Source organism: Gossypium arboreum, chromosome 9 (assembly GCF_025698485.1).
Source record: "Gossypium arboreum isolate Shixiya-1 chromosome 9, ASM2569848v2, whole genome shotgun sequence".
NCBI lineage: Eukaryota > Viridiplantae > Streptophyta > Magnoliopsida > Malvales > Malvaceae > Gossypium > Gossypium arboreum.
Genome location: NC_069078.1, coordinates 78,808,424 through 78,835,360, shown reverse-complemented (window position 1 = coordinate 78,835,360; position 26,937 = coordinate 78,808,424). Strand labels below are relative to the sequence as shown.

At 33.0% G+C, this 26,937-nt stretch overlaps 3 protein-coding genes across 5 annotated transcripts; 2 read left to right on the top strand and 1 right to left on the bottom strand.

The window, feature by feature from the left end:
* The first annotated feature begins 1,359 nt into the window (after window positions 1-1,359).
* Window positions 1,360-5,225, top strand: LOC108450629 (ACT domain-containing protein ACR10-like). 2 transcript variants are annotated; one of them, XM_017748344.2, is made up of 5 exons: window positions 1,360-1,814; window positions 2,603-2,708; window positions 3,233-3,569; window positions 4,044-4,244; window positions 4,775-5,225. In XM_017748344.2, the coding sequence occupies exons 1-5, from the start codon at window positions 1,661-1,663 to the stop codon at window positions 4,910-4,912; spliced, it is 936 nt and encodes a 311-aa protein (XP_017603833.1). In that variant the 5' UTR covers window positions 1,360-1,660; the 3' UTR covers window positions 4,913-5,225. The 2 variants fall into 2 exon arrangements, with proteins under 2 accessions (XP_017603833.1, XP_017603834.1); XM_017748345.2 differs by lacking the exon at window positions 4,044-4,244.
* Window positions 5,226-5,934: 709 nt separating this feature from the next.
* On the bottom strand, window positions 5,935-20,873 carry LOC108451689 (uncharacterized). 2 transcript variants are annotated; one of them, XM_017749348.2, is made up of 13 exons: window positions 9,468-9,720; window positions 9,237-9,374; window positions 9,034-9,115; window positions 8,856-8,941; window positions 7,698-7,813; window positions 7,510-7,612; window positions 7,314-7,430; window positions 7,146-7,237; window positions 6,984-7,050; window positions 6,818-6,899; window positions 6,622-6,713; window positions 6,367-6,510; window positions 5,935-6,287 (listed from the first exon to the last, which is right to left on the bottom strand). In XM_017749348.2, exons 1-13 carry the CDS (start codon window positions 9,711-9,713, stop codon window positions 6,141-6,143), a joined length of 1,512 nt encoding a protein of 503 aa, XP_017604837.1. In that variant the 5' UTR covers window positions 9,714-9,720; the 3' UTR covers window positions 5,935-6,140. The 2 variants fall into 2 exon arrangements, 1 of the variants encoding a protein (XP_017604837.1); XR_008270963.1 differs by lacking the exons at window positions 5,935-6,287; window positions 6,367-6,510; window positions 6,622-6,713; ... (6 more) ...; window positions 9,237-9,374; window positions 9,468-9,720 and adding exons at window positions 11,931-12,004; window positions 20,756-20,873 and having other exon boundaries at window positions 8,915-9,115.
* A 3,809-nt stretch (window positions 20,874-24,682) lies between these two features.
* LOC108451688 (uncharacterized) lies at window positions 24,683-26,814 on the top strand. Its single transcript, XM_017749347.2, has one exon. The coding sequence runs from the start codon at window positions 24,898-24,900 to the stop codon at window positions 26,665-26,667; it is 1,770 nt and encodes a 589-aa protein (XP_017604836.1). The 5' UTR covers window positions 24,683-24,897; the 3' UTR covers window positions 26,668-26,814.
* Window positions 26,815-26,937: the final 123 nt, after the last annotated feature.

Genomic DNA, 26,937 nt, shown 5'->3' with positions numbered 1-26,937 from the left:
ATGGAGCCTCATAATTTTGCAAAAAGATAATTAATTTCAGCTCATGGGCATAGATTGGTAAGGAGGGAAAAGATGTAATTCTAAAGGATTGCATCTAACTACCAAAACTACTTTCCCTCTATCACTTATATTTGTTCCTCGAAGGATGATGATAATACTGATACTTGATCAAATTTGCTAATCATTGCTATGATTTGATTCCATTATTCAAACATTTTTCTTCCATCCTGTCTTTATTTCTTTTGATAGGTTCCAAAAACAAAAGCCACTAAGAAATCTCCTATTATTCTCAAAATGTAATTCTGGCCATATCTATCCTTTCTTTTTAAATGGGTCACTCAAGTGACAGAGTTAACTGTTGAAGGTTTATAAGGGAAAAGGGGTAAGAGATTAATTCAGAGATCAAACTTGAGACTAATGACAATTGAAGACTCGATATCAAATCCTTTGTCACTCTACTAGTGTTTATTTATGTTCTACTCTTTGTGTTTTTGTATGGATTGGCCTATGAAAATTGAAATAAAAATGCAACTTTTCATTGTGCCTTTGCCAAGCAAGAAAACTGTAGAGTGAATGAAGGAAAATAATGGATAATATAATCTTTTATGAATTAGCTTTGTTATTATCAGCTTGTTGTGTTAGTAGGAATATGTTATTATCAGTTTTTATTTGTAGAGTTTAGTTACTCCAAATGTTACAAATATTATACTGTGATTCCAAGATTTTGAGTATTGTTATATGAAAATGAATATTTATATAAATCATTGCAATATATGTGAAAATAATGTAAAATATAAATTTAATAGATATAAATGAGCTCAATTAAATAATAAAAAATAATAAATTCTCGAATGTATGTTTGTTTAATTTTAAACAACTTTGTAAAACATTTTCAAGAAATTTACTAAACAATGAAAATATTTTACACAGATTCATTTAAACATAAAAAAATATCAACTTTTTTAGAAAAACAAACTCTTTTTCAAAAATAATTTTTCAAAACCATTTTCAGTCAAACAAACAAAATCTATATTTTCCTTTCATTTTCGATTTATTGTAAAGAAGAGGTGCATTATAAGCAAGTGGATGATATCCATATTGTTTTCAACCAAATCTTTGGTCACAAATTCCTTTCATTTCTTCCTCCATTGTACATTTAATATTTTAATAATTTGATTCTCATATTTTAACACAGATTAAAAATTTTAAATATTCATTTTATGTAAATAAACTTTTAATCGAAATATATATAATATTTTAAAATAATAAAAAATATTATATTAAAAATATAAATATTTTAATAAATTTAATGAATTGTTAAAATATTAAGAGAAAAGAAATATAAACTTACTTAAGTTTCATATAGGTGCTTCCACTTGTTCAATGGGTGTTATTGGAGAGGTCCCCAATCCATCAATGGAAATTCAGAAGCCAAAATCAACTTCGGTTGGCTTACAAGAAGAAAACCTTCATCATCAAAGCAGCCAAATACACACGCTCTCCTTCCACTCCCCGCTTTGTCTTTTATCTGTCTCCACTCTCTGCAACATTTCTACTCTACTAGAGTTTTTTTTTTTCTTATAGAAAAGCAAAAATCTTTCACTGTTCTTTTCAAGCTTTGAAGAAGAAGAAGAAGAAGAAGAAGAAAGTAATAAAAGATATGGGTATTCTACATGACGACGTAGTTTTGATAAGTCAATCAGATAAAGAAGGAGAGCCAAGTGTTATTACAGTTAACTGCCCTGATAAAACTGGTTTAGGCTGTGATTTATGCCGCATCTTGCTCGTTTTTGGTCTCAGCATTGTTAGAGGAGGTAATCGCAATCTTTCCTTCTTTTTTACAAATGATTGTATGTCTTCACTTATAGCTACCTATAAAGTATCAACTTTTTTTCACCCCTTTTAGCGGGAAACTAGCTATGAAGAACTTGAGGTATTGATTTAACTTATTAGGGAACTTTGATTTTTAAAGTTTTGGTTTTTGGGTTGTTTGGAGCAAAAAAAATAAAAAAATAAAAAAATAAATTAAATTTACCTTTTTAGAGTTTTAATGGATGAGTATTAAATTTCATTTTATATTTTGTGGTGTGAAGATGTATCTACGGATGGGAAATGGTGCTACATAGTGTTTTGGGTGGTTTGTAAACCCACGACAAGATGGGAATTGTTGAAGAAAAGACTAGTTGAGGCTTGCCCTTGTTGTTCTTCAGCTTCTGAGATTTTTTATTACCGTTCTGAATTGCAGCCACCTAAGCCTCCTGATGTCTTTCTGCTTAAACTTTGTTGTTATGATAGGAAAGGCCTTTTACATGGAAAAACTTTTTTCTTTTCTCAACATCTTCTCTAGTTTCAATTCCTACCAAGGCTTTTCTGTCTTGAGAGATTTATCCTTTTCTTAGATTCTTTCTGGGGTTCTCCTTTAATGGAAAATTAACTTAAATATTGAATTATAAAAATCCAACTTAAATATTTATCATAAAGGGCATGAAGAAATAGTTTCTTCATAATAGGGTCATTTTTCTGAAGAACTTAAGCAGTCAAATGTGATTGAAACTAAAATCAGTGAATGAAGTTTAGATTGTTTTTTCTTCTTTTTTGGCAGATGTGACAGAAGTTCTGTGTAATCTGGAACTCAATATTAAGAAAGTGAAAGTATCAACCATTCCAGATGGCACAGTGATAGACCTCTTCTTTGTCACTGATACCAGGTTTTGTTTCTTTGATAATTGATATGATCTCTCCGAATCAGACTACTATGTGAAAACTACTTTTGTGCGTCATGTCATAGAAGTTTAAAGTCCATTCAGTTTATGTAATATGTTTGATAGCCAGCATGAGTTACGCTTCTTTGAAATGACTATAAATGTATCTGGAATCATAATCATATGCACATCTAGGTAGGACGTTTCTTGTCTTGGATTCAAACTACATACATATGTGATATGTCTACGTCTATAAGAATATTCTTAACATCCATTTTGTAGAGAGGGTTAAGGGATTCAGATCTTAATGAAATGGACAAGAATATATTCTCTGATAGGACAATACTTGCAAATTGGAAATGATTTTAGAATGATATTATAGGTTATAGTAATTATAACTTTATGAGCAGAGGCATATTGCATTTTCACCTGGAGTTTTGACAACCCTTTTTTAGTTTGTCTTAATTTTCGAAATGTAACGCACTTCTGTCAGATTATCTATATGGTTTTTTTTTTTTTTTTTAATCTAGGGAGCTATTACATACGAAAATAAGGCAGGAGGAGACTTATAAAGCATTGGAAGATATTATGCAGCGCATTGTGATTAACTTTAATATTGAAAAGGTTGGACCTGAAATTGCTGCATGTTCTCAGGCATCGCCGTTTCTCCCATCTGGAATAACAGAAGATATTTTCCACTTAGAGGTCTCCAATGAACTCCCAAGTGTATCACTTACTTCCAGCAATGTTTCTGTCGTGATGGACAACTCGCTCAGTCCTGCTCACACGCTTGTTCAGATTGTTTGCCAAGACCATAAAGGTCTTCTATATGACATCATGAGAACTCTTAAGGATTACCGCATTCAGGTATGTAGAATAATTACTATATAATAAATTGATGTTCTACTGAACTTTTAAGTTATAGGCTGCCAATGATCATGGACAGTTGTCTGAACTTTTATTTCTGCAAGGGTTGGTTTTAGAACCATTCAAGCTTGAATTATTTACAATATTTGTGTCATGCTCGTATGAATATATCTATACTTGTTTGAACATTTTGATAGTCAATGGGTTTTATTCTTCCATCATTTTCACGTGGCTTTAGTTATATGTGTTGCCAAGTGCCCCATGAATTGATAAAACTGCTCTTGCTATGCTCCTATAAACAAATGTTCAAGATCATGGTGTGTATAGCTTAACACAATTGACATTATTCCTTTTGAATTGTGGAAGCTCCTTTTTACTTGTTTTACTGTCAGTTGCAAAGAGAAGCATGCTTTTGCTCATGCAAGTAGGCACTAGTTTCACCATTTTAATGCGTCAATTTCACAATGTAACTAGATTTCATATGGACGCGTCTATATAAGACAAGGAAGAAAGTGTGAGATTGATTTGTTTATAATGCAAGCTGATGGGAAGAAGATAGTTGATCCTAGCAAGCAAAGTACATTGTCCTCGCATCTAAAGATGGAACTGCTCCAACCCCTCAGAGTAGCTATAGTGAGCCGGGGTCCTGATACAGAGCTTCTTGTAGCAAATCCGGTAGAGTTATCAAGCAAGGGCCGGCCTCTTGTTTTTTATGACATTACCCGTGCTCTCAAGATGCTTAACACTTGCATCTTCTCGGACCTCCTCAGCTCAGTTTTGGCAATGCTTTCCTGCATTTTGTTTGCCCATGTCAATAAATGCATATTTTTGTTACTTAAAACTAGATTGCAGCATAGGGATTTAGAGTCGATATCATCTGGTTGCATGTTTTTCCCATCTTGTCTGCGGTATATTGTATGCACCGATTTGAAATTTGATGATGGGTTCAATTCCTACTCTGATAAGGGGATTGTGAGAATGCAATAGTATGCTTATTTGCTTCTCTCCTACTCATCATTGCTGTTTCTTATATGGTGGTGGATATACTACATTTTTACTGATAGGCTACCTGCTTTTCCAAACATATTAAATGTATATAGTGCTTGATCAGAATAAGAACTAACTTATGTGGAGTCAATTAACGTTCCTCTGTTTTTCTTTTACAAGTTGCATGTATAACTCTTTTGTGCATGCATGTATTTCAGGCGGAGGTTGGGAGACATATGATTGGAGATCGAGAGTGGGAAGTTTATAGAGTTCTACTAGATGAAGGAGCTAGCTTATCTATTCCAAGAGAAAAGGTCGAGGAAGGAGTTTGGAAGCTGTTGATGGGTTGGGAATAGCTATGATCACAGCATTCTTCATCACCAATGGGCATGACCAGCTTGTAAAGTATACTTTGCCCCGTCGGACTGTGCAGTCCGGGTATATTACGGGTCATATGTGATTAAAATTTCACATCTTACTAGTTTCAGCTTGTTATGAGGCTAAGCTTGTGCTATAGGGATGAGTTCACAACAAGAGATAGAGAGTAACGCTCTTATAGCAGTATATATGTTTGGAAGTTGTGTCATAGAGGTAGATATCATGTATATCTCATTATGTAAAGAATCTTCAGAGGATCTATTGGGTAAATTCGAAAGCAGTTCGATGAAATTTCTAAATCTATTTTACTTTTCCCGTACATTAAAAAATGCAAAACATGTTGAGAAGAACAGTGATTTCCAGTTTCAGCTTATTGTCATTTCTGCCCCAAGATGTTGCCAGAGATAGTCTTTGTACCTCTTTTGTCTTTAAAACTGAATAGCTTCACCTGATATTGATGGACAAAAAACTGTCTGATATGGTTGCATGAAAGTGTTAACATGTTTTTACAGTTTGAGAAAGATTGCCACTGACACATGATCCGAATCAACAGATCCCGGAACTTGCTTCCAAGAAGAACGTTCTTCCTAGCAAAGATACTGGAAATTTTTTTCTTCAATTTGCTTATTGAAGGTCTCTCTGCTGAATAAAGTATCGTCTAATGGAAACTATGGTTTTCTTCCAAAAGAGTCCTCGAACTTTATCTATTTAATATCCCTTATTCTTTATCTCTTGATGTCCAGATCAAGAGATGCCGAAAACTAGTTATAACCAAGCATATATATTGTTCAGATTATGTTCAAGGATATTTCATTCAACAACATATTCTTTTAGGGACTTGTTTATTCTTGTTTTGCAACTTTTCTGAAAAATCATGGATGTCTCTTTGGTGTCTGTCACTGTTTACAAAATATAACGTCACATACGAAATAGCTGTGTTTAATCTTTAAAATGTCTATTTCCATCACTTCCATATTTTAGATATTGTCGTGTTGCACGATTTGTTTTATTTCATCAAGGTATAACCAACGGTTCCTCAGATTCCAACATTAAAAAGTTTCATGGTTCAACGACGTCTTTTCCAGTGTTCATCAACATTTAGCAATACAAGCATTCCCCAGAGTTAGCACATACAAAAAAGAAAAGCACATTAGTTTAATGTCTGAAGTAGTGGAACCTGCAATTTATTGAACCGAAATTGCTTCATTACAGCTTCCAATACATCCCCAACTTGTGTAATATCCCAGCAAGAACTCCATAGAATGTGATCTCAGCAAAAATCACGTACAAGAGAGTGCCTAGGTTCCTCGAGTGCCATGCATCAATGAATATATGTGTTTGTATCCAAGTAACCTGAGCATATTTTATCGTTCAGGAACTGAAAACTTTCCAAACTGATATGGTAAAACTTGCAGAAAAGCATAGGACTTACAAGTGTTTTATCAGGTTTGTTATAGTACCAGCCGTTGATGAATGCTGCAAGTATACCTTGTGCACCCAATACAAAGATCAGCATGGAGTTCATCCCTATCCATTCCAAGAACAAGAATGGAGTCCTCAATCCCCAAACATCAATCTGTTTGTTTTTCCGAAAACAATAAGCAAAAAGGGAAACAAAAATCGACAATAAACTATAAATTTGCATCCTAATGTGAAGAATTAATGGCAGGATCCATTTTTTTAATACCAGAATGTAGAATCCAGAAAATACAACTCCTGCAGCACCAGCCGTGAGGCAGACATAGCTAATGGTGTAGAGTTGTTTGTTGATAGGAATAGCTGAAAAAAAGAGGAGAAACAACCTTGGTTAATTACTTGATTCATCAGTTTGACACATTAAGTATTTTAAGCTCCCCAGATCATGACCAGCCTAAGACACTAACCATGTGAAAAATGAAGAAGGAATGCTAGGACAAGTAAGCCAATTGCCATTGATACCCATTGCTTGAGTCTTTGGGAGTGACCCTGCAAAAAGTTTCTGGGTTTTTTTAACTGTTTTCTTCAGGAAATTTATGATACTTCAACAACTATAATGGAGTGCTTTCTAACCTTGAAATGCATCAAAACATGCCCGTAATGGATGCCGATGGTACCCGAAAGAATAGCTGAGATTGAACTATAAGAAGAGAAACGATTATTAATCTAATGTTCAGCCCAAAGGAATCATTCTTTCATTTAGTTTGTTTAAGAGTTGATCGACAGGTTTCAAACCTTAACAAGCCTTCAGGTTCGAAATTTGCATGGCACCACCCTGGAGCATCCTCTCGAAAAGGGCCGGAACGTGGAGAACTGAGGGTACAAGCCTAACAATTTGTTCAAGGGATTCATAAATAGATTTGTGGGGAACTTGTAAGGGAAAATTAAATAGATTGAACCAACCTTAAGATGTTGCCAGGCAGGGCTCTTATACAGATGATTTATGCCCAAAATCTCCCTATCCACATACCCAACAGCGTTGCAAGCAGGCCCCAAGTGGCCTCTCATCCCACATTTCACCTGCAATAACCAAATTCCAGAAATTTGCAGCTTCAAGTACATAAAATAATTGCAACGATCTTCTTATATCAGAACATACTGTATATGCCTTCCCTTCCTTATGATTAATGAAACTCCAATCTGGTACATATAAGGAATAGGTTGTGATCATGTAAAAGGAAAAGGCGATGAACCCTCCAATCCTGGATGGGAAGTAGATCAAATTACAATCTCTCAATTATGTTAGCAAATGATGAAAGTAAGAGTTAAGGTGAAGATGGAGTTTACCATTGCCATCGATAAGCAGTGAAAATGGATAAATGTCCAGGAGATAAAACAAGAGGTCTCCTTTTTGTTGTCAGAGTTTCTATCAAAGCTACAACAAAGTAGACCAGCGCTATTCTCTGCGGTCAGTAAAATGTAGTATTGCTTTAGCTATCTTTCTATTCTATTTTTTCTTTCTTTATCACATGCTTTTTTTTTTTTTCTGACAGTGGCTTTTACACAGATGTTGCATACACTTGGAACGAGTTTCAGATATTATCCAACTCAGAAGGTTCAGGAAAATGAAGAGTTCGAATAATTAAGAATGGAAACTGTTGGTTTTTGACCCCTCTGACTTTTTCTCTTTGGAAATTGAGCTTAGGGGTGAGTCATGCTGGGTTTCATTAAATTTTTTTGGAATTAGGCTGGATCTGGTTTAGGTAAAATCTATAAATTTACCATAATACCATTCTTTTTAATTTTATAATTATTTTTATATATTTTAACTATATTTTTAATTTTAATTAAATATAAAGATTAGAAGGTTTATAGGTCGAGTTAAATTTATGTATATCATATATAATTGTCAAAATTCGATGTTTAACTTAAAATATAAACTCACATTATGCTTACATCTATGCATATTTGTAAATAACTAACTTGAACCCGTTTATGTTTACCTATATAATTTTTTTAATTTTTAAAAACTATATTACTTTTATTTAATATATATGTAAAATTTTATATAAAAAGATAATGCGTTTCAGTATATTTGAACTCATGCTCTTCTTTATTGACAACAATGCCTATGCTAGTTGAGTTAAGACTAAATCGACACCGATTTTTTTATTTTTGAATGATAAAATATGAGCTTGATTCATAAAACAACTCTATTTTATAAAAAATTCTTTCAAATATATTATCAGTTGAGTTTCCACAGTGTGAGAATATGAAAAAAATATAATAAAGGTTACTAATTATGATTTTCTTTTTTCCTTTTTTTTCACCAAAGCATAAAAAGTTATAAAATAATCGACCAATTATTTAATTTTATTTTTTTTGTTACAAATTGACTACCTTAAAAATAGAAACACCAAAAAATTTAAAATAATTGGATGACCAAAAAGAAAAACAGAAGTGACTACTAAATTAAAAAAATGATAGGGGTATAAGAAAGAAGACCTGGAGAATGCCACACCATCTAATAAGCTTCATGTCAACCCCATAAGCGAGATTGATATTATCAGCTAATGCATGAGAATAACCTCCTGCAGTGTGTCAATGGAGACAGTGGTAGCTCATGTACCATACAGAACTACATTTTTGTTAATATAAAATCACAATTTATAATATGGCAAACCTTGCAACACAATTCCCCAAAATAGAAGCTTTAATGTCCGCAACGTTATCTTATAAATCGCATCCTTGATCTTGCGAACTTTCTGCAATATTGACACCATCATGATATTTATCACAATTGTATTGCATGCTTGAAATATATATATATATATATACACACACATATATGGTTTTTAAAGAAAAAAATATTGTATGCATGTATACCTTGAGAGCCAAGGCTATTGCAACACCAACAATGAAGAGGAAAAAAGGCATTACAAAGTCAGCTAACATGCATCCCTCCCATGCTGCATGATCAAGTGCTGGATATGCTATGCCAGCATGGTCAACCAATATCATCATCTATAACCTCAAAGAGAACCAATGAGTCATTTTCTAGTTTTTAAGGCTTAAAGTGTTGATTATTACTTAGCTCAAAATCATTTCATGACTTACAACAATGGTTAGCCCTCTAAAAGCATCCAAGGTAGCAACTCTCTTGCTCTTTGTCTTCTCTAATGGTGCTTCCTCCTTCCCTGTCAGTTCACCCGTAGCCACACTCCCATTCTCTTTTGCCATATTATCAAAGCATTCTCCATTGTCACATTTGTTATCACCCTCTAATTCCTTATCATTACTATCATCTTCATGACCTAATGGAGTCTGGCCAAACCCTTCTTCCACTCTCTTAGGATCTTCCATTTTTAGTACTGTCTAATAATAACTTGAAAGTTGGTGCATATAAGGTTGTTTAATGGTAGGCCATCATGTACCCAACGCCAAATAAATGATGACGTCTCGGATAAATCAAGGACTGAGTGAGTTATTTAATTAAACAAGAAAGGGAAAGTATGGTATTGTTGGTGATGCAGACAACACGGTTGGTGTTTAGTATATCCAAATATTAATTACATTGCAATATGCACAATAAATTCTCTATGTAGAATGAGAATTTGTCCTCAACCATAATTTTAATCCAACAAAGAGATTTATAATATTGATAAAAGTAATACATGGTAATACTTAATTAGGATAAGAGTTCGGTTTAGTTCATAGTAATTTATGATAGAGAAATCTAAGACAAAAACATTTATTTTCTTAATAATTAAAAATAAGTTCACAGCCAAAACAGAGGGCATGGCATGGTCAGTGGTGTAATTTGATAAACAGCAAACCTCAAATACTCTTCAACTCAAGTTCGATTCAAAATTTGGAGTTCGATATTTCAATTTGATTAAATATTATTTTTAATCTCAAGTTCAACTCGAGATATTATTGAATTACTCGAGCTCGATTAAGTTCGTTTACCAATTTTTATACTCAAATTCAGTTTAATAATTAAGCTCTAAGATTAATATTATATATTAAAGGCAATAATGTAATTTAATAATATAAAAATATGAAAAATTCGATGAAGTTCGTGAATCGTTTGAGTCAAGTATTACTAAACTCGAATTTGATTCGTTCAATAACTCGAGCTACTTGAACTCGCCTTGATTGTAACACCTCTTAACCCCAAACCGTTACCGGAACGAGGTTATGAGGCATTACCGGACATATCAGACAACTTGCGAATAATTTACAATTAATATAACTTTTATGGTATAATATAATAATTAAGTCCCTATCTTGAACTCTCGAAGTTCAAACACGTATTAAAAGTGGAACGGGGCTTGTTCGAGTATTCCAAAATTTTTTTTTTTATAAAAATTTCGGCAGCATTTCTGCTTATTTTTACCTAAACCTCCTGCAAATTCAAACCAAAACAACCAACACCAATATTTCACATTCATATAACTATTATTTATATCATTAACAAAATTTTAACTTAATAACTATCATAGCATCATTCAAAATTGATTAAAAACTTCATTCATTTAACAACTTAATGTTCATGTATCAAAATATCATGTACTTTCCTTACTATTTCATTTAACCATCTAAATTTTATAAATCATCCTTCACTACCCAAAGTAATATACATATTCAAGTGACTAAACAACACCTATGTACATGCCACTTTTATCCAAAAGAAAATATACATCACCAAATTTGTGTTGGAGTCGGGATTGTTTTGGATCTTGAGCAGGACACTTGACTTCTACTAACTCATGCACGGAAACAATCGTGACGCTGAGTATGGATATACTCAATGGTATTACTATAAATCGAGTCATATCAACAACAGTAAAAACATAAATATTAAAATACCTAACAATTAATGTCATATGTACTAATTCATAAATCAATGTATTTTCTCAAACTTAAATTTATATCACTTATGAATATACATTTCATACTTTTCTCTTATTATCACAATTTCAATTTCAATTGTAATTCTTCTCATTTCAATGCCTCAAATTCACATTTCAATTTTTCACCCTATTAACGTAATTTCGGACTTTGGCGGATACACGGATCCAACCAAACACACCAATATGGCACCCAGTGCCTCATCGGATAGTTCAAGTAATAATTGACACCCAGTGTCTCATCGGCCTAGTCAAGTAAAGTTGGTACCAGTACCTCATCGAATCTATCCGAAGAAATATAGTGACACCCAGTGTCTCATAGACTCGAGGTCAAGTATCCTGAACACTTCCAATCCTATGGCATGCCAACTATATCCGACTCAGCCCGACTAGTTAATAGGGTATTCAATTCACTTTCTCAATCCTATATCACTTTCAATTCACAATTCAAATCACCAATCATTTTTCAATCAATACACTTTTCAAATAATTACATATTCCATAATTCACTTATGCAATTCAATTTGATTCAATTTGCATCACTTTCATTTTCACTCAATATTCATATCAATTTCACATACTTACCTCAAGTCTTACTTACCATACATAACAATAAAAAAATTCAGCAATCAATAATAATTAAAATTCAAATTATAGTAATACACACCGTAATTCTCCCGTTTTAGTCCTCGATGACTTTCTCCTTTCCTTTCGATGCTGATGCTTCAGGTTCTTTGTTGGCTACTGAAAATAATAATTTATAATCATCAATACAACATGATTCAATTTAATTCATGGGCCTAAACATGCAAATTTAACCATTTTTAATGTATATATATAATTTCACCATTAAGCTGTCTACTTGAGTCATTATTACTAAATTATTTATATCTTGAGCTACGAAATTCCAAATTAATATCCGTAAATTTTCCTTAAAACTAGACTCATATATCTTCTAACCATAAAATTTCCAGAATTTTTGGTCTAGTCATTTAGTACAGTTTATTCGTTAAATACTCCCTGTTATTTCATTTGACAGTTCTGACCTCTCTCTACTAAAATAAATTATCTCATTGTACAGAACTCGAACAAGGTTCTTGTTTATTTATTTTGAAACTAGATTCATTAAGGAGTTCACATATATAAATTACACTCCATAATAATTTTTGTACAATTTTAATGATTTTCCAAATTTAAAACAGGGCATCTCGAAATCACCCGAACCAGTCTTACAAAATTTCAAATATCTCTTGATTCATCAATTCATTGCTTACACTATTTATACTATAAGAAACTAGACTCAATAAGTTTTAATTACATATTTTTTTCATCCTCTAGTTCAATTTATACAATTTTTAGTGAATTTTCAAAGTCAGACCATTGCTACTTCCCAAAATTGTTTTGATGTAAAATGTTAATAACCAAATTTATAACACCAATTCACACCTTATTCCTATTCAAATTTCATTTAAACTCAAATTTTACTATTAAGTTTTCAACATATTTTCTTAATTCCGAATTTTCCTCAATTTAGTCCCTAAAACACAAAACTTATAGTTTACTTTGCAATTCAATCCTTATTTCATTTCTAACTTGAATTCCTATCAATTTAACCCCTAATTCATCTTTTTATTCAACATGAACAATATTTAGAAATCTAATAACTTTCAAAATATCAACTTAATTTCATCAAAACTTTGTTCTAAAGCTTTTAAAACATCAAAATTAAGAGAAAAGGACTAAATTTAGCTTACCAAATAAGTTTGAAGCTTCAAAATCTCAATTTTCCTTTTCTTTTCTTTCCTTTTCTTCCCTGTTTTTCGAATGCTCTCTGTTTCTTATTCTTCTTTGTTTCTTTTTATTCTTTTCTTCATTTGTTTTATATACATATATATATATATAATATTATTTAATAATAATAGTTAATAATAATTTATAATTTATAATTCAATAATAATCTAGAGAAATCTTTAGATTTTTTCTTTGTTTGCCGCCTCAACTATACTAAATGGTCTATTTTCCATTTTGGTCCTCTTCATTTTCTTTTAATCTACAATTTAACTTTCATCCTTTATTCAATTTAATCCTTTTTACTAATTACTCTAAATTAAGCTAAATTTACTTAATTAAAACCTAATTAAACACACTACTAGACTCATAAATATTTTTTAATAATTATTTGAACTTATTTCACTAAGACGGAGGCCGATAACACACTTTTCTGGTGCCCACGGATTTTGGGTCGTTACATTTCCTCCCCCCTTAAAAAAATTTCGTCCTCGAAATTTTACCTGAAAATAAGTGAGGATACTGCGATCTCATAGTTTCCTCTGGCTCCCACGTTGCTTCTTCTACACTATGGCTTCTCCACAGTACTTTTACCAGAGGGACTCGTTTGTTTCTTAATTCTTTCACTTCTCGAGCTAGTATTTGAACTGGTTCCTCTTCATATGACTGATCTGGTCTAATATCAATGTTTTCAGTAGAGATAATATGAGATGGATCCGATCGATACCTTCGTAACATGGAAACATGAAAACATCATGAATTTGTTGTAATTAGGAGGTAAAGCTAATCTGTAAGCAAATCGTCCAACTCTCTATAACTTCATATGGTCCGATAAACCGAGGACTTAACTTTCCTTTTCGGCCAAATCTTAATACTTTTTTCCAAGGAGAAACTTTGAGAAACACTTTATCTCCAACTGAATATTCAATGTCCCGACGTTTCAGATCAGCATAAGATTTTTGTCTGTCAAAAGCTGCTTTTAATCTCTATTGAATCTTCTCGACTGTTTCTTCTGTTTCACGAATCAATTCCGGCCTAATTATTTTTCTTTCATTCAACTCCGTCCAACATATCTTGGTGATCTACATCTTCGACCATATAACGCTTCATACGGAGCCATCTGAATACTAGATTGGAAACTATTATTATAGACAAACTCACTAGTGGCAAATATCGCCCCAACTCGCTTCAAAATCGATAATACAAGCTCAAAGCATATCTTCTAGTACCGAATTACCCGTTCGGATGTCCATCGGTTTGGGGATGAAAAGTCAGATGAAACTAAGTTTAGTACCCAACGACTCATGTAATCGTCTCCAAAATCTCGATGTGAACCGGGATCTCGATCTGAAATTATTGATATCGGAATGCCATGGAGTCTAACAATTTCTCGAACATACACGTCTGCAAGTTTCTGCAACGACCAATCAGTCCTGACTGCTATAAAATGTGCTGACTTGGTAAGTCTATCAACTATCACCCAAATAGCATTCTTTTTGCTTGCTGACAACGGTAATCCCGTAATAAAATCCATTGTAATGCGATCCCATTTCCATTTAGGAATATTAATAGGCTGAAGCAATCCAGTAGGAACCTGATGTTCTGCCTTTACTCGTTGGCAAGTCAAACATTTACTTACAAATTCTACTATGTCTCTTTTCATCCCTGGCCACCAGTATAATTCTCTTAAATCTCGATACATTTTCGTGCCTCCGGGGTGCATAGCAAATGAACTATCATGAGCTTCCCGTAGAATCAACTCTTTAAGCTCAGAAGTATTTGGAATACAAATCCGATTTCAAAACCTCAAGCATCCACAATCATCGATACTAAAATTTTCTGCTGTGCCATTCTGTACCATCTCTCTTTTCTTCAATAATTTGTCATCTTCCAACTGAGCTGATCTAATCTGATCAAATATTACCGGTTTTACTCTCAATTCGGCCAAAAGACTCCCATCCTCACTGATACTAAGCCGCACAAACATTGCTCTTAATTCAATTCTGACTTTTTCGCTTAATGCATCAGCTACAACATTAGCTTTTCCTGGATGATAGTCTATAACACAATCATAATCTTTCAGAAGCTCGATCCAACGCCTTTGTCTCAAATTTAATTCCTTCTAAGAAAGAAGATACTTCAAACTCTTATGATCAGTATAGATGTAGCATTTTTCACCATAAAGATAATGTCTCCAAATCTTCAATGCAAAAATCACAGCTGCTAACTCAAGATCATGAGTGGGATAATTCCTTTCATGTGGTTTCAATTGACGAGATGCATAGGCTATTACCTTCCCATCCTGCATCAATACACAACCCAAACCACTCAAAGAAGCATCACTATACATTACAAAATCTTTACCCGATTCTGGCAATGTCAAAACTGGTGCCTCGGTTAAATTCGCTTCAATGTTTCAAAACTTTTCTGACACTGATCATCCCAAAAAAAAGGAACATTCTTCTGAAATAGTTTAGTCATTGGTAGTGCTATCTTCGAGAATCCATTTACAAACCTCCTGTAATACCCAGCTAAATCAAGAAAACTGCGTACCTCCGATACATTCTTTGGCGTCTTCCACTGAATAATTGCTTCGATCTTTTTAGGATCAACTCGGATTCCATCTGCAGATACTACATGTCCCAGAAATACCACTTCTGATAACCAGAACTCGCATTTACTGAGCTTTCCATATAGCTGTTTTCCTCGTAAAATTTGTAGAACTATTCAAGATCTGATCATGTTCATCTCGTCTTCGAATATACCAATATATCATCAATGAAAACCACTACAAACTGATCTAAACGGCTGGAAAATGCGGTTCATCGATCCATGAAAGCGGTGGGGCATTGGTCAATCCAAATGGCATTACCAAAAATTCATAATGGCCATAACGAGTACGGAAAGCGCTTTTAGACACATCACTTTCCTTTACCTTGGTGATAATACCGGATCTCAAATCAATTTTGAAAATCTGAAGCTCCTTAAGTGATCAAACAAATCATCTATACGAGGCAACAGATATCGGTTCTTGATCGTCACTTTATTCAACTGTCGATAATCAATGCATAACCGCATAGAACCATCTTTCTTTTTAACAAACAACACCGGAGCTCCCTGTGGTGAAATGCTTGGTCTAATAAATCCACGATTTAGTAAATCTTGTAATCGCACCTTCAACTCTTTCAACTCAGTGGGCGACATTCGATACGGAGGTATAGAAATTGGTGTTGTACCTGGATACACCTCAATAGCAAATTCAACCTCTCTGTCAGGTGGTAAGCCCGGTAATTCTTCTGGGAATACATCTCGAAACTCACGTCTGATCCTAATTTGACTGACCGACTCCCAACCGAATCGAATTAATAACATATGCCAAGTATGTTGGAAACCTATTGTAGTAATTTATTAGCCTTCATCGCTGAAATAATGCGTGTCGAACCACTGGTACAGATGCCATTCACTTCAATTCTATCCCCATTTTCTGTCTGAATACTGAACCTCTTTTTATAGCAATCCAAAACTAACCCATGTTCATATAGCCAGTCCATACCCAAAATGATATCAAAATCACCAAAAGGCATGATCAACAAGTCCAAAAGAAACATTTTATCATGTATTATTAACGGGCACCTCCGACATACTCTATCTACTAACACCGTTTGTCCCAAAGGGCTAGACACTTCTATAGAAACTTTAGACATTTCATATTCTAATTTCCCCGATTCGACTAGTTTTGAATTTATATAAGAGTGTGATGAACCGGATCAATTAAAGCATAAATAGGCTCGAATACAATAGAAATATACCGTAACAACATCATGTGCATCGCCTTCTTCTCGTTTTCGACCACATAAGCTCTAGCTGGTACTGCTTCAGATCGCCGAGTAGCAATATCACCGCTCCTTCTACCAAGACCTCCTCCGAAACCGAATTACCTCTACGACCCTCTGCCTCTAGCAGAGATATCGATCTTTGTGACGATACTGCAAAGACTATCGGTATTGGACGATCTCGATAAAATGGTCAGAGAACCACATCCGAAGCAACCTCTAGTTACTTTCCAACATTCTCTCTGTGTTTCTTTCCGCAGATGCTCACGATCTGAATTTCTACACCTCGAGATGGACCTCTCACATCGCTAGTAGTTCTTGTCATCTGTTTTACTCTCGCTTCTACCACCTCCGCTGAACTAAAACTAGATTTCCAGTCACTTCTTGATTCTTTGAATCTCTTCGGTAATGGATTAGAACTAGTAGTTCCCATACGTTTCCCAGCTGATTTACCAATTTCTGATTTTTTATCCAGGCCCAGTACTTGTTCTATCATTTTTGCTCGCTCGACAAGATCAACAAGTTTAGTAATTCTGAGACTTACCAATTGAATCTTGATTTCATCTCGTAGTCCCCGTAGAAATCGTTTACAACTATCAGCCTCGGTTGGAACATATTCTAAAGCATACCTGCTCAATCTAGAGAACTCTCGCTCATAATCCAATCTTGACATATTCCCTGTTTCAACACTAAAACTCTTGCTTTTCTCTTGATGTACAGTTCCCCAATATACTTCTTCTGAAATTCTTTTTGAAACAAGTCCCAAGTTACCTGATCATCCGGCAAATGTCTAACCACAGATTCCCACCAGAGATACGCTTCTCCTTGTAACAGTGATATTGCACATATCAGACTCTCTCGGGGGGTGCAATCTAATTGTTGCAAAACTCTTTTTGTTGTTTCTATCCAATTTTCAGCAACGGATGGATCAGCTCCTTTTAATCCCTAAAATTCCGTGGCACCATATTTTCGTACCTCTTTAATCGGGGCCTGTCTGACAGTAGGTATAGATGTAGTAGCAGGTATAGCTCTCACTATATACTGTAAAGCATCAGCTATATCTCTTAACACTTGTGAGGCATTTATTTCTCTCCCTACGTTAGGAGATTGATTATTTAACGGATTCACACTAGGTGTAGCAGATTCAGTTTCTTCTAATTCTCGACTTCCAGTATACATTTCCTGTTCAACATTATCCATTCTTTCATCTGACATTTTATCTATAAAACAAAATCAAATAAATACATTAGCATCCAAAAATCCCGACTCAATTTCGACTCGACAGTGGCATGTACTTCTAAACTCACTTCCGAGCCCAATTTAGCCCGAGAATCGGCTAAACCTGATAGCTCTGATACCAACAATTGTAACACCTCTTAACCCCAAACCGTTATCGAAACGAGGTTATGAGGCATTACCGGACATATCAGACAACTTGCGAATAATTTACAATTAATATAACTTTTATGGTATAATATAATAATTAAGTCCCTATCTTGAACTCTCGAAGTTCAAACACGTATTAAAAGTAGAACGGGACTTGTTCGAGTATTCCAAAATTTTTTTTTATAAAAATTTCGGCAGCATTTCCGCTTATTTTTACCTAAACCTCCTGCAAATTCAAACCAAAACAACCAACACCAATATTTCACATTCATATAACTATTATTTATATCATTAACAAAATTTTAACTTAATAACTATCATAGCATCATTCAAAATTGATTAAAAACTTCATTCATTTAACAACTTAATGTTCATGTATCAAAATATCATGTACTTTCCTTACTATTTCATTTAACCATCTAAATTTTATAAATCATCCTTCACTACCCAAAGTAATATACATATTCAAGTGACTAAACAACACCTATGTACATGCCACTTTTATCCAAAAGAAAATATACATCACCAAATTTGTGTTGAGTCGGGATTGTTTTGGATCTTGAGCGAGACACTTGACTTCTACTAACTGCGCACGGAAACAACGTGACACTGAGTATGGATATACTCAGTGGTATTACTATAAATCGAGTCATATCAACAACAAGTAAAAACATAAATATTAAAATACCTAACAATTAATGTCATATGTACTAATTCATAAATCAATGTATTTTCTCAAACTTAAATTTATATCACTTATGAATATACATTTCATACTTTTCTCTTATTATCACAATTCCAATTTCAATTCGTAATTCTTCTCATTTCAATGCCTCAAATTCACATTTCAATTTTTCACCCTATTAACGTAACTTTCGGACTTTGGCGGATACACGGATCCAACCAAACACACCAATATGGCACCCAAGTGCCTCATCGGATAGTTCAGTAATAATTGACACCCAGTGTCTCATCGGCCTAGTCAAGTAAAGTTGGTACCCAGACCTCATCGAATCTATCGAAGAAATATAGTGACACCCAGTGTCTCATCGACTCGAGGTCAAGTATCCTGAACACTTCCAATCCTATGGCATGCCAACTATATCCGACTCAGCCCGACTAGTTAATAGGGTATTCAATTCACTTTCTCAATCCTATATCACTTTCAATTCACAATTCAAATCACCAATCATTTTTCAATCAATACACTTTTCAAATAATTACATATTCCATAATTCACTTATTCAATTCAATTTGATTCAATTTGCATCACTTTCATTTTCACTCAATATTCATATCAATTTCACATACTTACCTCAGGTCTTACTTACCATACATAACAATAAAAATTCAGCAATCAATAATAATTAAAATTCAAATTATAGTAATATACACCGTAATTCTCCGTTTTAGTCCTCGATGACTTTCTCCTTTCCTTTCGATGTTGATGCTTCAGGTTCTTTGTTGGCTACTGAAAATAATAATTTATAATCATCAATACAACATGATTCAATTTAATTCATGGGCCTAAACATGCAAATTTAACCATTTTTAATGTATATATATAATTTCACCATTAAGCTGTCTACTTGAGTCATTATTACTAAATTATTTATATCTTGAGCTACGAAATTCCAAATTAATATCCGTAAATTTTCCTTAAAACTAGACTCATATATCTTCTAACCATAAAATTTCCAGAATTTTTGGTCTAGTCATTTAGTACAGTTTATTCGTTAAATACTCCCATGTTATTTCATTTGACAGTTCTGACCTCTCTCTACTAAAAATAAATTATCTCATTGTACAGAACTCGAACAAGGTTCTTGTTTATTTATTTTGAAACTAGATTCATTAAGGAGTTCACATATATAAATTACACTCCATAATAATTTTTGTACAATTTTTAATGATTTTCCAAATTTAAAACAGGGCATCTCGAAATCACCCCGAACCAGTCTTACAAAATTTCAAATATCTCTTGATTCATCAATTCATTGCTTACACTATTTATACTATAAGAAACTAGACTCAATAAGTTTTAATTACATATTTTTTTCATCCTCTAGTTCAATTTATACAATTTTTAGTGAATTTTCAAAGTCAGACTATTGCTACTTCCCAAAACTGTTTTGATGTAAAATGTTAATAACCAAATTTATAACACCAATTCACACCTTATTCCTATTCAAATTTCATTTAAACTCAAATTTAACTATTAAATTTTCAACATATTTTCTTAATTCCGAATTTTCCTTAATTTAGTCCCTAAAACACAAAACTTATAGTTTACTTTGCAATTCAATCCTTATTTCATTTCTAACTTGAATTCCTATCAATTTAACCCCTAATTCATCTTTTTATTCAACATGAACAATATTTAGAAATCTAATAACTTTCAAAATATCAACTTAATTTCATCAAAACTTTGTTCTAAAGCTTTTAAAACATCAAAATTAAGAGAAAAGGACTAAATTTAGCTTACCAAATAAGTTTGAAGCTTCAAAATCTCAATTTTCCCTTTTTCTTTTCTTTCCCTTTTCTTCCCCTGTTTTTCGAATGCTCTCTGTTTCTTATTCTTCTTTGTTTCTTTTTATTCTTTTCTTCATTTGTTTTATATACATATATATATATAATATTATTTAATAATAATAGTTAATAATAATTTATAATTTATAATTCAATAATAATCTAGAGAAATCTTTAGATTTTTTCTCTGTTTGCCGCCTCAACTATACTAAATGGTCTATTTTCCATTTTGGTCCTCTTCATTTTCTTTTAATCTACAATTTAACTTTCATCCTTTATTCAATTTAATCCTTTTTACTAATTACTCTAAATTAAGCTAAATTTACTTAATTAAAACCTAATTAAACACACTACTAGACTCATAAATATTTTTTTAATAATTATTTTCGAACTTATTTTACTAAGACGGAGGCCCGATAACACACTTTTCTGGTGCCCACGGATTTTGGGTCGTTACATTGATAATTATTGAATTGAATTCGAATTTTTCTTGAGTCAAATTTGAATAACTTGCAAGGACCAATGTCTTATTTACACCCCTAGACATAGCTCTACATCTTGAAATCGTTAAATTCCAAATTAATACCTTTATTTAAGAAATTAAATAAATTGAATTGTTTGTCATTTGCTGTAACATAATACAGCAGGAACATCAATAAAGTATTTTTTTTTTCAATATTGAAAAGGATAAGTCCTTATTCATAAAATCATATAATCCAAACCTTGATTATTCATACCACAGGTTATTTCTTAGTTTCATATTATAAAGCAATATTTTCAAGGAAAAAAAATCCAAGTCGGGCTTCTGTTTGTATTGATGAATCCATCTAGGAAATATCATAAATGATAAAAGGATTTATCAATTTATTCTTTCAGCTAAATATATAAATTAACATATTAGGGTTATTTATATAAGGGTCAGGTTTTTTTTTAAATTGTCATATAAAGAACAAATCATTATAAAATATTCAAATGAAGGCCAAGTTTTTATGAAAATATTTAAATAAAGGTTTTTCTATATCAAGTTTTAAATTATATTTTTATTTTTTCTTCTTTTCAAGTAATATATAATTTATTTATTATATATTTTATTCTAAACACATCAACATGAAAAATCCTTTTATATAAATAACTCCTAAAATCATAGACTGTATAAGTAATTAATAAAGTTATTGTAATCTTAGACTAACTTATAGATTACAAAGAAGAAGTGTGTTATAGCCCAAACAAAATCTAGGCCTACGAAATTCTAAACATCCAATTTGTGCAGCTTTGGACCAAAGAGTCAACCATTTGAGATGATAAGTAGCTATCTAGAATCAACAAGTCTTATAAGAAAGAACTCTGACCAACTAAGGTTGCAAGGCCAATAAATTGGTCATTTGGAAGGCTAGCAAGCCAACTTGGCAAACGCCTGACTAATGAATCCTTGTCAAGCAGCTCAGAAACCAAGCATAAATAGGCAAGTATGACCCTTTTCTTACCATATACACTCCCAGCTTTACCATTAACTTGGCTCTTATGCTTAATTCAAAATGCACCTTAGAGTATAAGTTCCATAACCCCTAGCTCACATTCATCTTGAAGGAACACCAAACCCCATGTCCACTTTATTTATCTCAAAGTATTGTTGTCAAGCTCGATTCACCACCAAAAAGACATCAGCAAGCAAAGTTCTTGATTTGGATGATTGTGGCCAATTAAAATGAGCACTCTTAATTCATGAGTTTTTCTATCATATTATTTATTTAGTTCATTATTTTAAACTATTATATAACTCGAGTTGAATTGGGCTTTTTCAGGGAGAAACAATAACAGCTATTTATTGCCCCCTCCATTGAACGGGCTAATCTAGCCATGATAGAATACATTCTTTTACTTGACATTCCCATTTTGTTGCTGAGGTTTTTGGTATGATGCTTCTTCTTCATCAACTAAATTCTTCCTCTCCCTATTTCCTTGGAAAATAACAATTTAAAATTTAAAAGTAAAATTAAAAACCTAAGTATAAAGCGAAATAAATAATCTAGATTAAAAGTGTTAATGAGCCGGTCGGCACGACCCGCATTGGGTTGAGTTTAAGTTTCGTTGATGTATGGGACCAACAAGGGACAAGACATGGAGAAGGAAGTGGTGGTGTTGGTGGAGGTGGAGGTGGAGGTCAATTTACTTAGTCTAAGTGGAGAGCCAGAGAGAGAAGTGATTTTTTATAATTATAAATTTACAAATTTTTATAAATTTTATGATTTTTATTTTTTTCTATTTTAATATTTTTAAAAAATTCTATAAAATTTTAATATTTTTAATATTTTTCTATAAATTTTATTATTTTTATTTTTTTCGCCACATGTCACTCCGGGTAGTGACACATGATGGCTTTAACTAAAAAAAACCGGGAGCTGTTAACTTTAACAGTTAACAGTCAAAACGTCTTTTTTAATGTATTTTGGGAGTTTAAGTACTCAATTGAGTGAAAAAAAAGGGGCTTAATTGCTTTTTTTGAAAAAGTTCAAGAGCTTTTTATACCCTTAAGCTTAATAAAAATAATATATTTTTCAAAATGCCTCAAGACGGTTCAAGTTGACCTTTTGCAAATATGGGTGAGCTTGAACAAAATTTGTGACCTGTATTTAGGGCCAAGTCAAGCTTGGGCAGATATAAAATATGTTAATATCAGCATACATACACCAATCTAAAACCAACTTGACCCGATCCATGAATATCTCTATTTATAATTAATGATTTTTGTACTAAAATTATCTATTTTATGTTATTTATTATGAAATTATATATTTTATAACTAATTAATTTTCACTCATTATTATTTAGAATTAATTATTTTTGTAGGTTAATAAGTTAACGAATGAAACTTATTTATCATATACATAAATTAAATTATTATATTTGTGCGTATTATTATGTGATGAAATTTTTATTTAAATTTTTTATCTATTAATTATTTGAATATATAATATCTTTGAATTTTTGAATTGATAGTATTTTTTTTTACTTTTGAAATAAAAATATAATTATTAGAAGGAATAATATTGATGCATAAATTTTATGCATCATCAATAAATAATAGCATAACACATTGTCAATAAATTAAATAAAAATATAAAACAACTAAAATTAAATACTAATAATTTTATTTAAATATAATTAAACCTTTTTGTAACTATTATAAACAAATATTTAGGTCTTTAAGTTTTGGGTCAAGGGTCTTGGATTTAAAGTTTAGTGTTTTAACATTTATTTATAATGAATTATTATTTAATTATGTTCAAATAAAATTATTAATATTTATTTATAAGTTCTCCACGATTTTTATTTTATTTAATGATGAAGTGATATATTCGAAATTTATGCACCGTATTTTAAAATTTATAAATTATTATATTTTAGTAAATATTGTGAATATTAATTATTTAGATCATATACTATGATATTCTAAACAAAACATACCACGCACATGGCTATAAGAAAATACATTAAGGAATTTTGATAATGAAAGTGGAAACCAATGAATTGTAACCTTCTACGACTGCATATTGTTTACTTGCATTTATTGAAGGGAAAGTGGAGTGATATCAGAATTAACATAAAAATATAAGCCGCCATTAAAATGCAAATGCTGAAAGTAAAACATCAGCCTCCCCCCCCCCCCCTTTTTCCCTTTTTTGCTTATGGCCTGCTTATTGTATTCAGTTTACTAGTTAAGTTTGCAGGAGGAGTTTTATTAAATTAATTACATTTAAGCAACTGCGTTATTAATTTAATCCTCTATTTCATATTGTATGGATTAATTTGAGTGAAACGATAACAATCTGACTCGTCTTAATAGCTTCTTAATGGAAACAGAGTTTTCAATAGCGTTGACCCACAAGATGAAACAAGAATTTGATTCTCTTGAAACATAAAGTTCAAGAATGTTCCGCCAATCAGTACAAGACAAACATCTAAGACAGAAATGGTTCCATTTGACCTTTTTAATCTCCAAGTTATGCCAAAGCTGTTTCATTCACGTCTTCAAAAGCGGACTGTGATATCCAGCTCCCAAAGCTCTGTTGTGGAGACTGCTTAAACTGAAGGAAAAAAATGGTATTAACTGGGAAAACTGGTGGCGGCATGAAGGACTTTGTGTTTGATGTACTTTCCAGTAGATTATTCATGGTTTTCGCGACACTCATTATTATGTCTGCCAATGGTTCAGGTTACATGTTTGGTCTATATTCTAATGACATTAAATCAACATTAGGGTATGACCAAACAACTCTGAATTTGCTCAGTTTCTTTAAGGACTTGGGTGGTAATCTTGGGATCTTGTCGGGGCTCATCTACGAAGTGGTGCCACCATGGGTGGTTCTTTGCATGGGTTCACTAATGAATTTCTTTGGCTATTTTATGTTATGGGTATCGGTCACTGGCCGCATAGCCAAGCCCCATGCATGGCAGATGTGTTTGTATATGTGGATAGCTGCAAATTCACAGTCATTCCCGAACACTGGTGCATTGGTCACGTGTGTTAAGAACTTCCCTGAAAACAGAGGCAGTGTCTTAGGCCTTTTGAAGGGGTTTATCGGTTTAAGTGGCGCAGTCATGACTCAATACTATCATGCATTTTACACGGATGATTCCAAGGCTCTCATCTTGCTGCTTGCTTGGCTTCCAACCATTGTTCCCTTAATTTTTCTTCGAACTATTCGGATTTTGAAAGTTGTTCGGATGGCGAGAGAGCTCGAGATTTTTTACAGATTCCTTTACATTGCTCTTGGACTTGCTGGCTTTATCATGGTTTTGATTGTTTTGCAGAACAAGGTCAGGTTTACCAGGACTGAGTATGTGGCAAGTGCTTTTGTTGTTGTCGTTTTATTACTTCTGCCACTTGTTATTGTAATAAAAGAAGAACTTAGCGTTTGGACCGGCAAAAAACAAGCTTCAAACAATCATTCCCAAGTGAATGTTGTGACTGAGAATCCTCCCGTAGTTCCAGTAAGGCCAGCGGAAGCGACGATCCGGCCGCTTGCATGTATTAAAACGATCTTTGATCCTCCAGAAAGAGGCGAAGATTATGGCATCCTCCAAGCCATTTTTAGCATTGACATGCTAATTCTCTTCATTGCAACAGCTTGTGGGACTGGAGGGGCATTAACAGTTATTGACAATCTAGGACAACTTGGTAAATCATTGGGTTATCCGAAACATAGCATATCCACCTTTATATCCCTAGTGAGCATATGGAATTTCTTTGGACGGGTGTTGGCAGGTTATTTGTCTGAAATGGCCTTGACAAACTACAACTTCCCTCGTCCCCTAATGCTCACTCTGGTCATCCTTTCGTCATGTATTGGTCATCTTTTGATTGCCTTTGCAGTCCCCAATTCCCTTTATTTTGCTTCAGTAATGACAGGGTTCTGCCTTGGTGCACAATTGCCATTACTGTGTGCAATTATATCCGAACTGTTCGGTCTTAAGCACTACTCCACAATGTACAATGTTGGCTCAGTTTCAAGCCCTGTTGGATCCTACATCTTCAACGTGAGAGTGGCTGGTCATTTATATGATAAGGAAGCTTTGAAGCAAATGGAAGCTTTGGGACTTGAAAGAAAAGCAGGACAAGACCTGACCTGCAATGGGGCAACATGTTATAGATTGGCTTTTCTAACCATCAGTGCCGCTACCTTGTTGGGGAGTATAGTTTCATTGATTCTGGTCTTTCGGACAAGAACATTTTACAAAGGCGATATCTACAAGAAGTTCAAAGAGGGTGTTGCTCCAACAGGAAATGGTGATGTTCCATTAAGAGAAATGGAAGACAAGGCAACTACTGCCGTCCCAGAAACAGAAACAGCCGTCTCTGCTGGATAATAAACACAAGTGAACTCTATGTAAAGCATATACTTGGAACTGTTTAAGTCAAAAATAAACTTCCCGTCCGATAGTAAACCTTGGTGTTTGCCCTTTTTGTATTTATGTCAAATGAATTAGTTGAGTTTGATATTAGCTTTTTATTTATGCAAATGGCTAAATGGATATTGTAGTGCTAAATTGCAGCTCTCAGCAGAAGACCAAATGTGGAGCTCTTGGAGCAACATTATAGTAGTTTTAGCTCTCTTAACTGAAGATGGGAATATTACA

What these genes read in the sequence shown, in the direction of transcription:
- LOC108450629 (XM_017748344.2), top strand. Translation starts at nt 1,661, where the DNA reads ATGGGTATTCTACATGACGACGTAGTTTTGATAAGTCAATCAGATAAA. An exon ending in TTCTTTGTCACTGATACCAG is followed by an intron (nt 2,709 to 3,232) that starts GTTTTGTTTCTT and finishes TTTTTAATCTAG; the next exon opens with GGAGCTATTACATACGAAAA. An exon ending in TTAAGGATTACCGCATTCAG is followed by an intron (nt 3,570 to 4,043) that starts GTATGTAGAATA and finishes CAATGTAACTAG; the next exon opens with ATTTCATATGGACGCGTCTA.
- LOC108451689 (XM_017749348.2), bottom strand. Translation starts at nt 9,713, where the DNA reads ATGGAAGATCCTAAGAGAGTGGAAGAAGGGTTTGGCCAGACTCCATTA. An exon ending in GATGGTGTGGCATTCTCCAG is followed by an intron (nt 7,814 to 8,855) that starts GTCTTCTTTCTT and finishes TACTGACCGCAG; the next exon opens with AGAATAGCGCTGGTCTACTT. An exon ending in CTGCCTGGCAACATCTTAAG is followed by an intron (nt 7,238 to 7,313) that starts GTTGGTTCAATC and finishes ACAAATTGTTAG; the next exon opens with GCTTGTACCCTCAGTTCTCC.
- LOC108451688 (XM_017749347.2), top strand. Translation starts at nt 24,898, where the DNA reads ATGGTATTAACTGGGAAAACTGGTGGCGGCATGAAGGACTTTGTGTTT.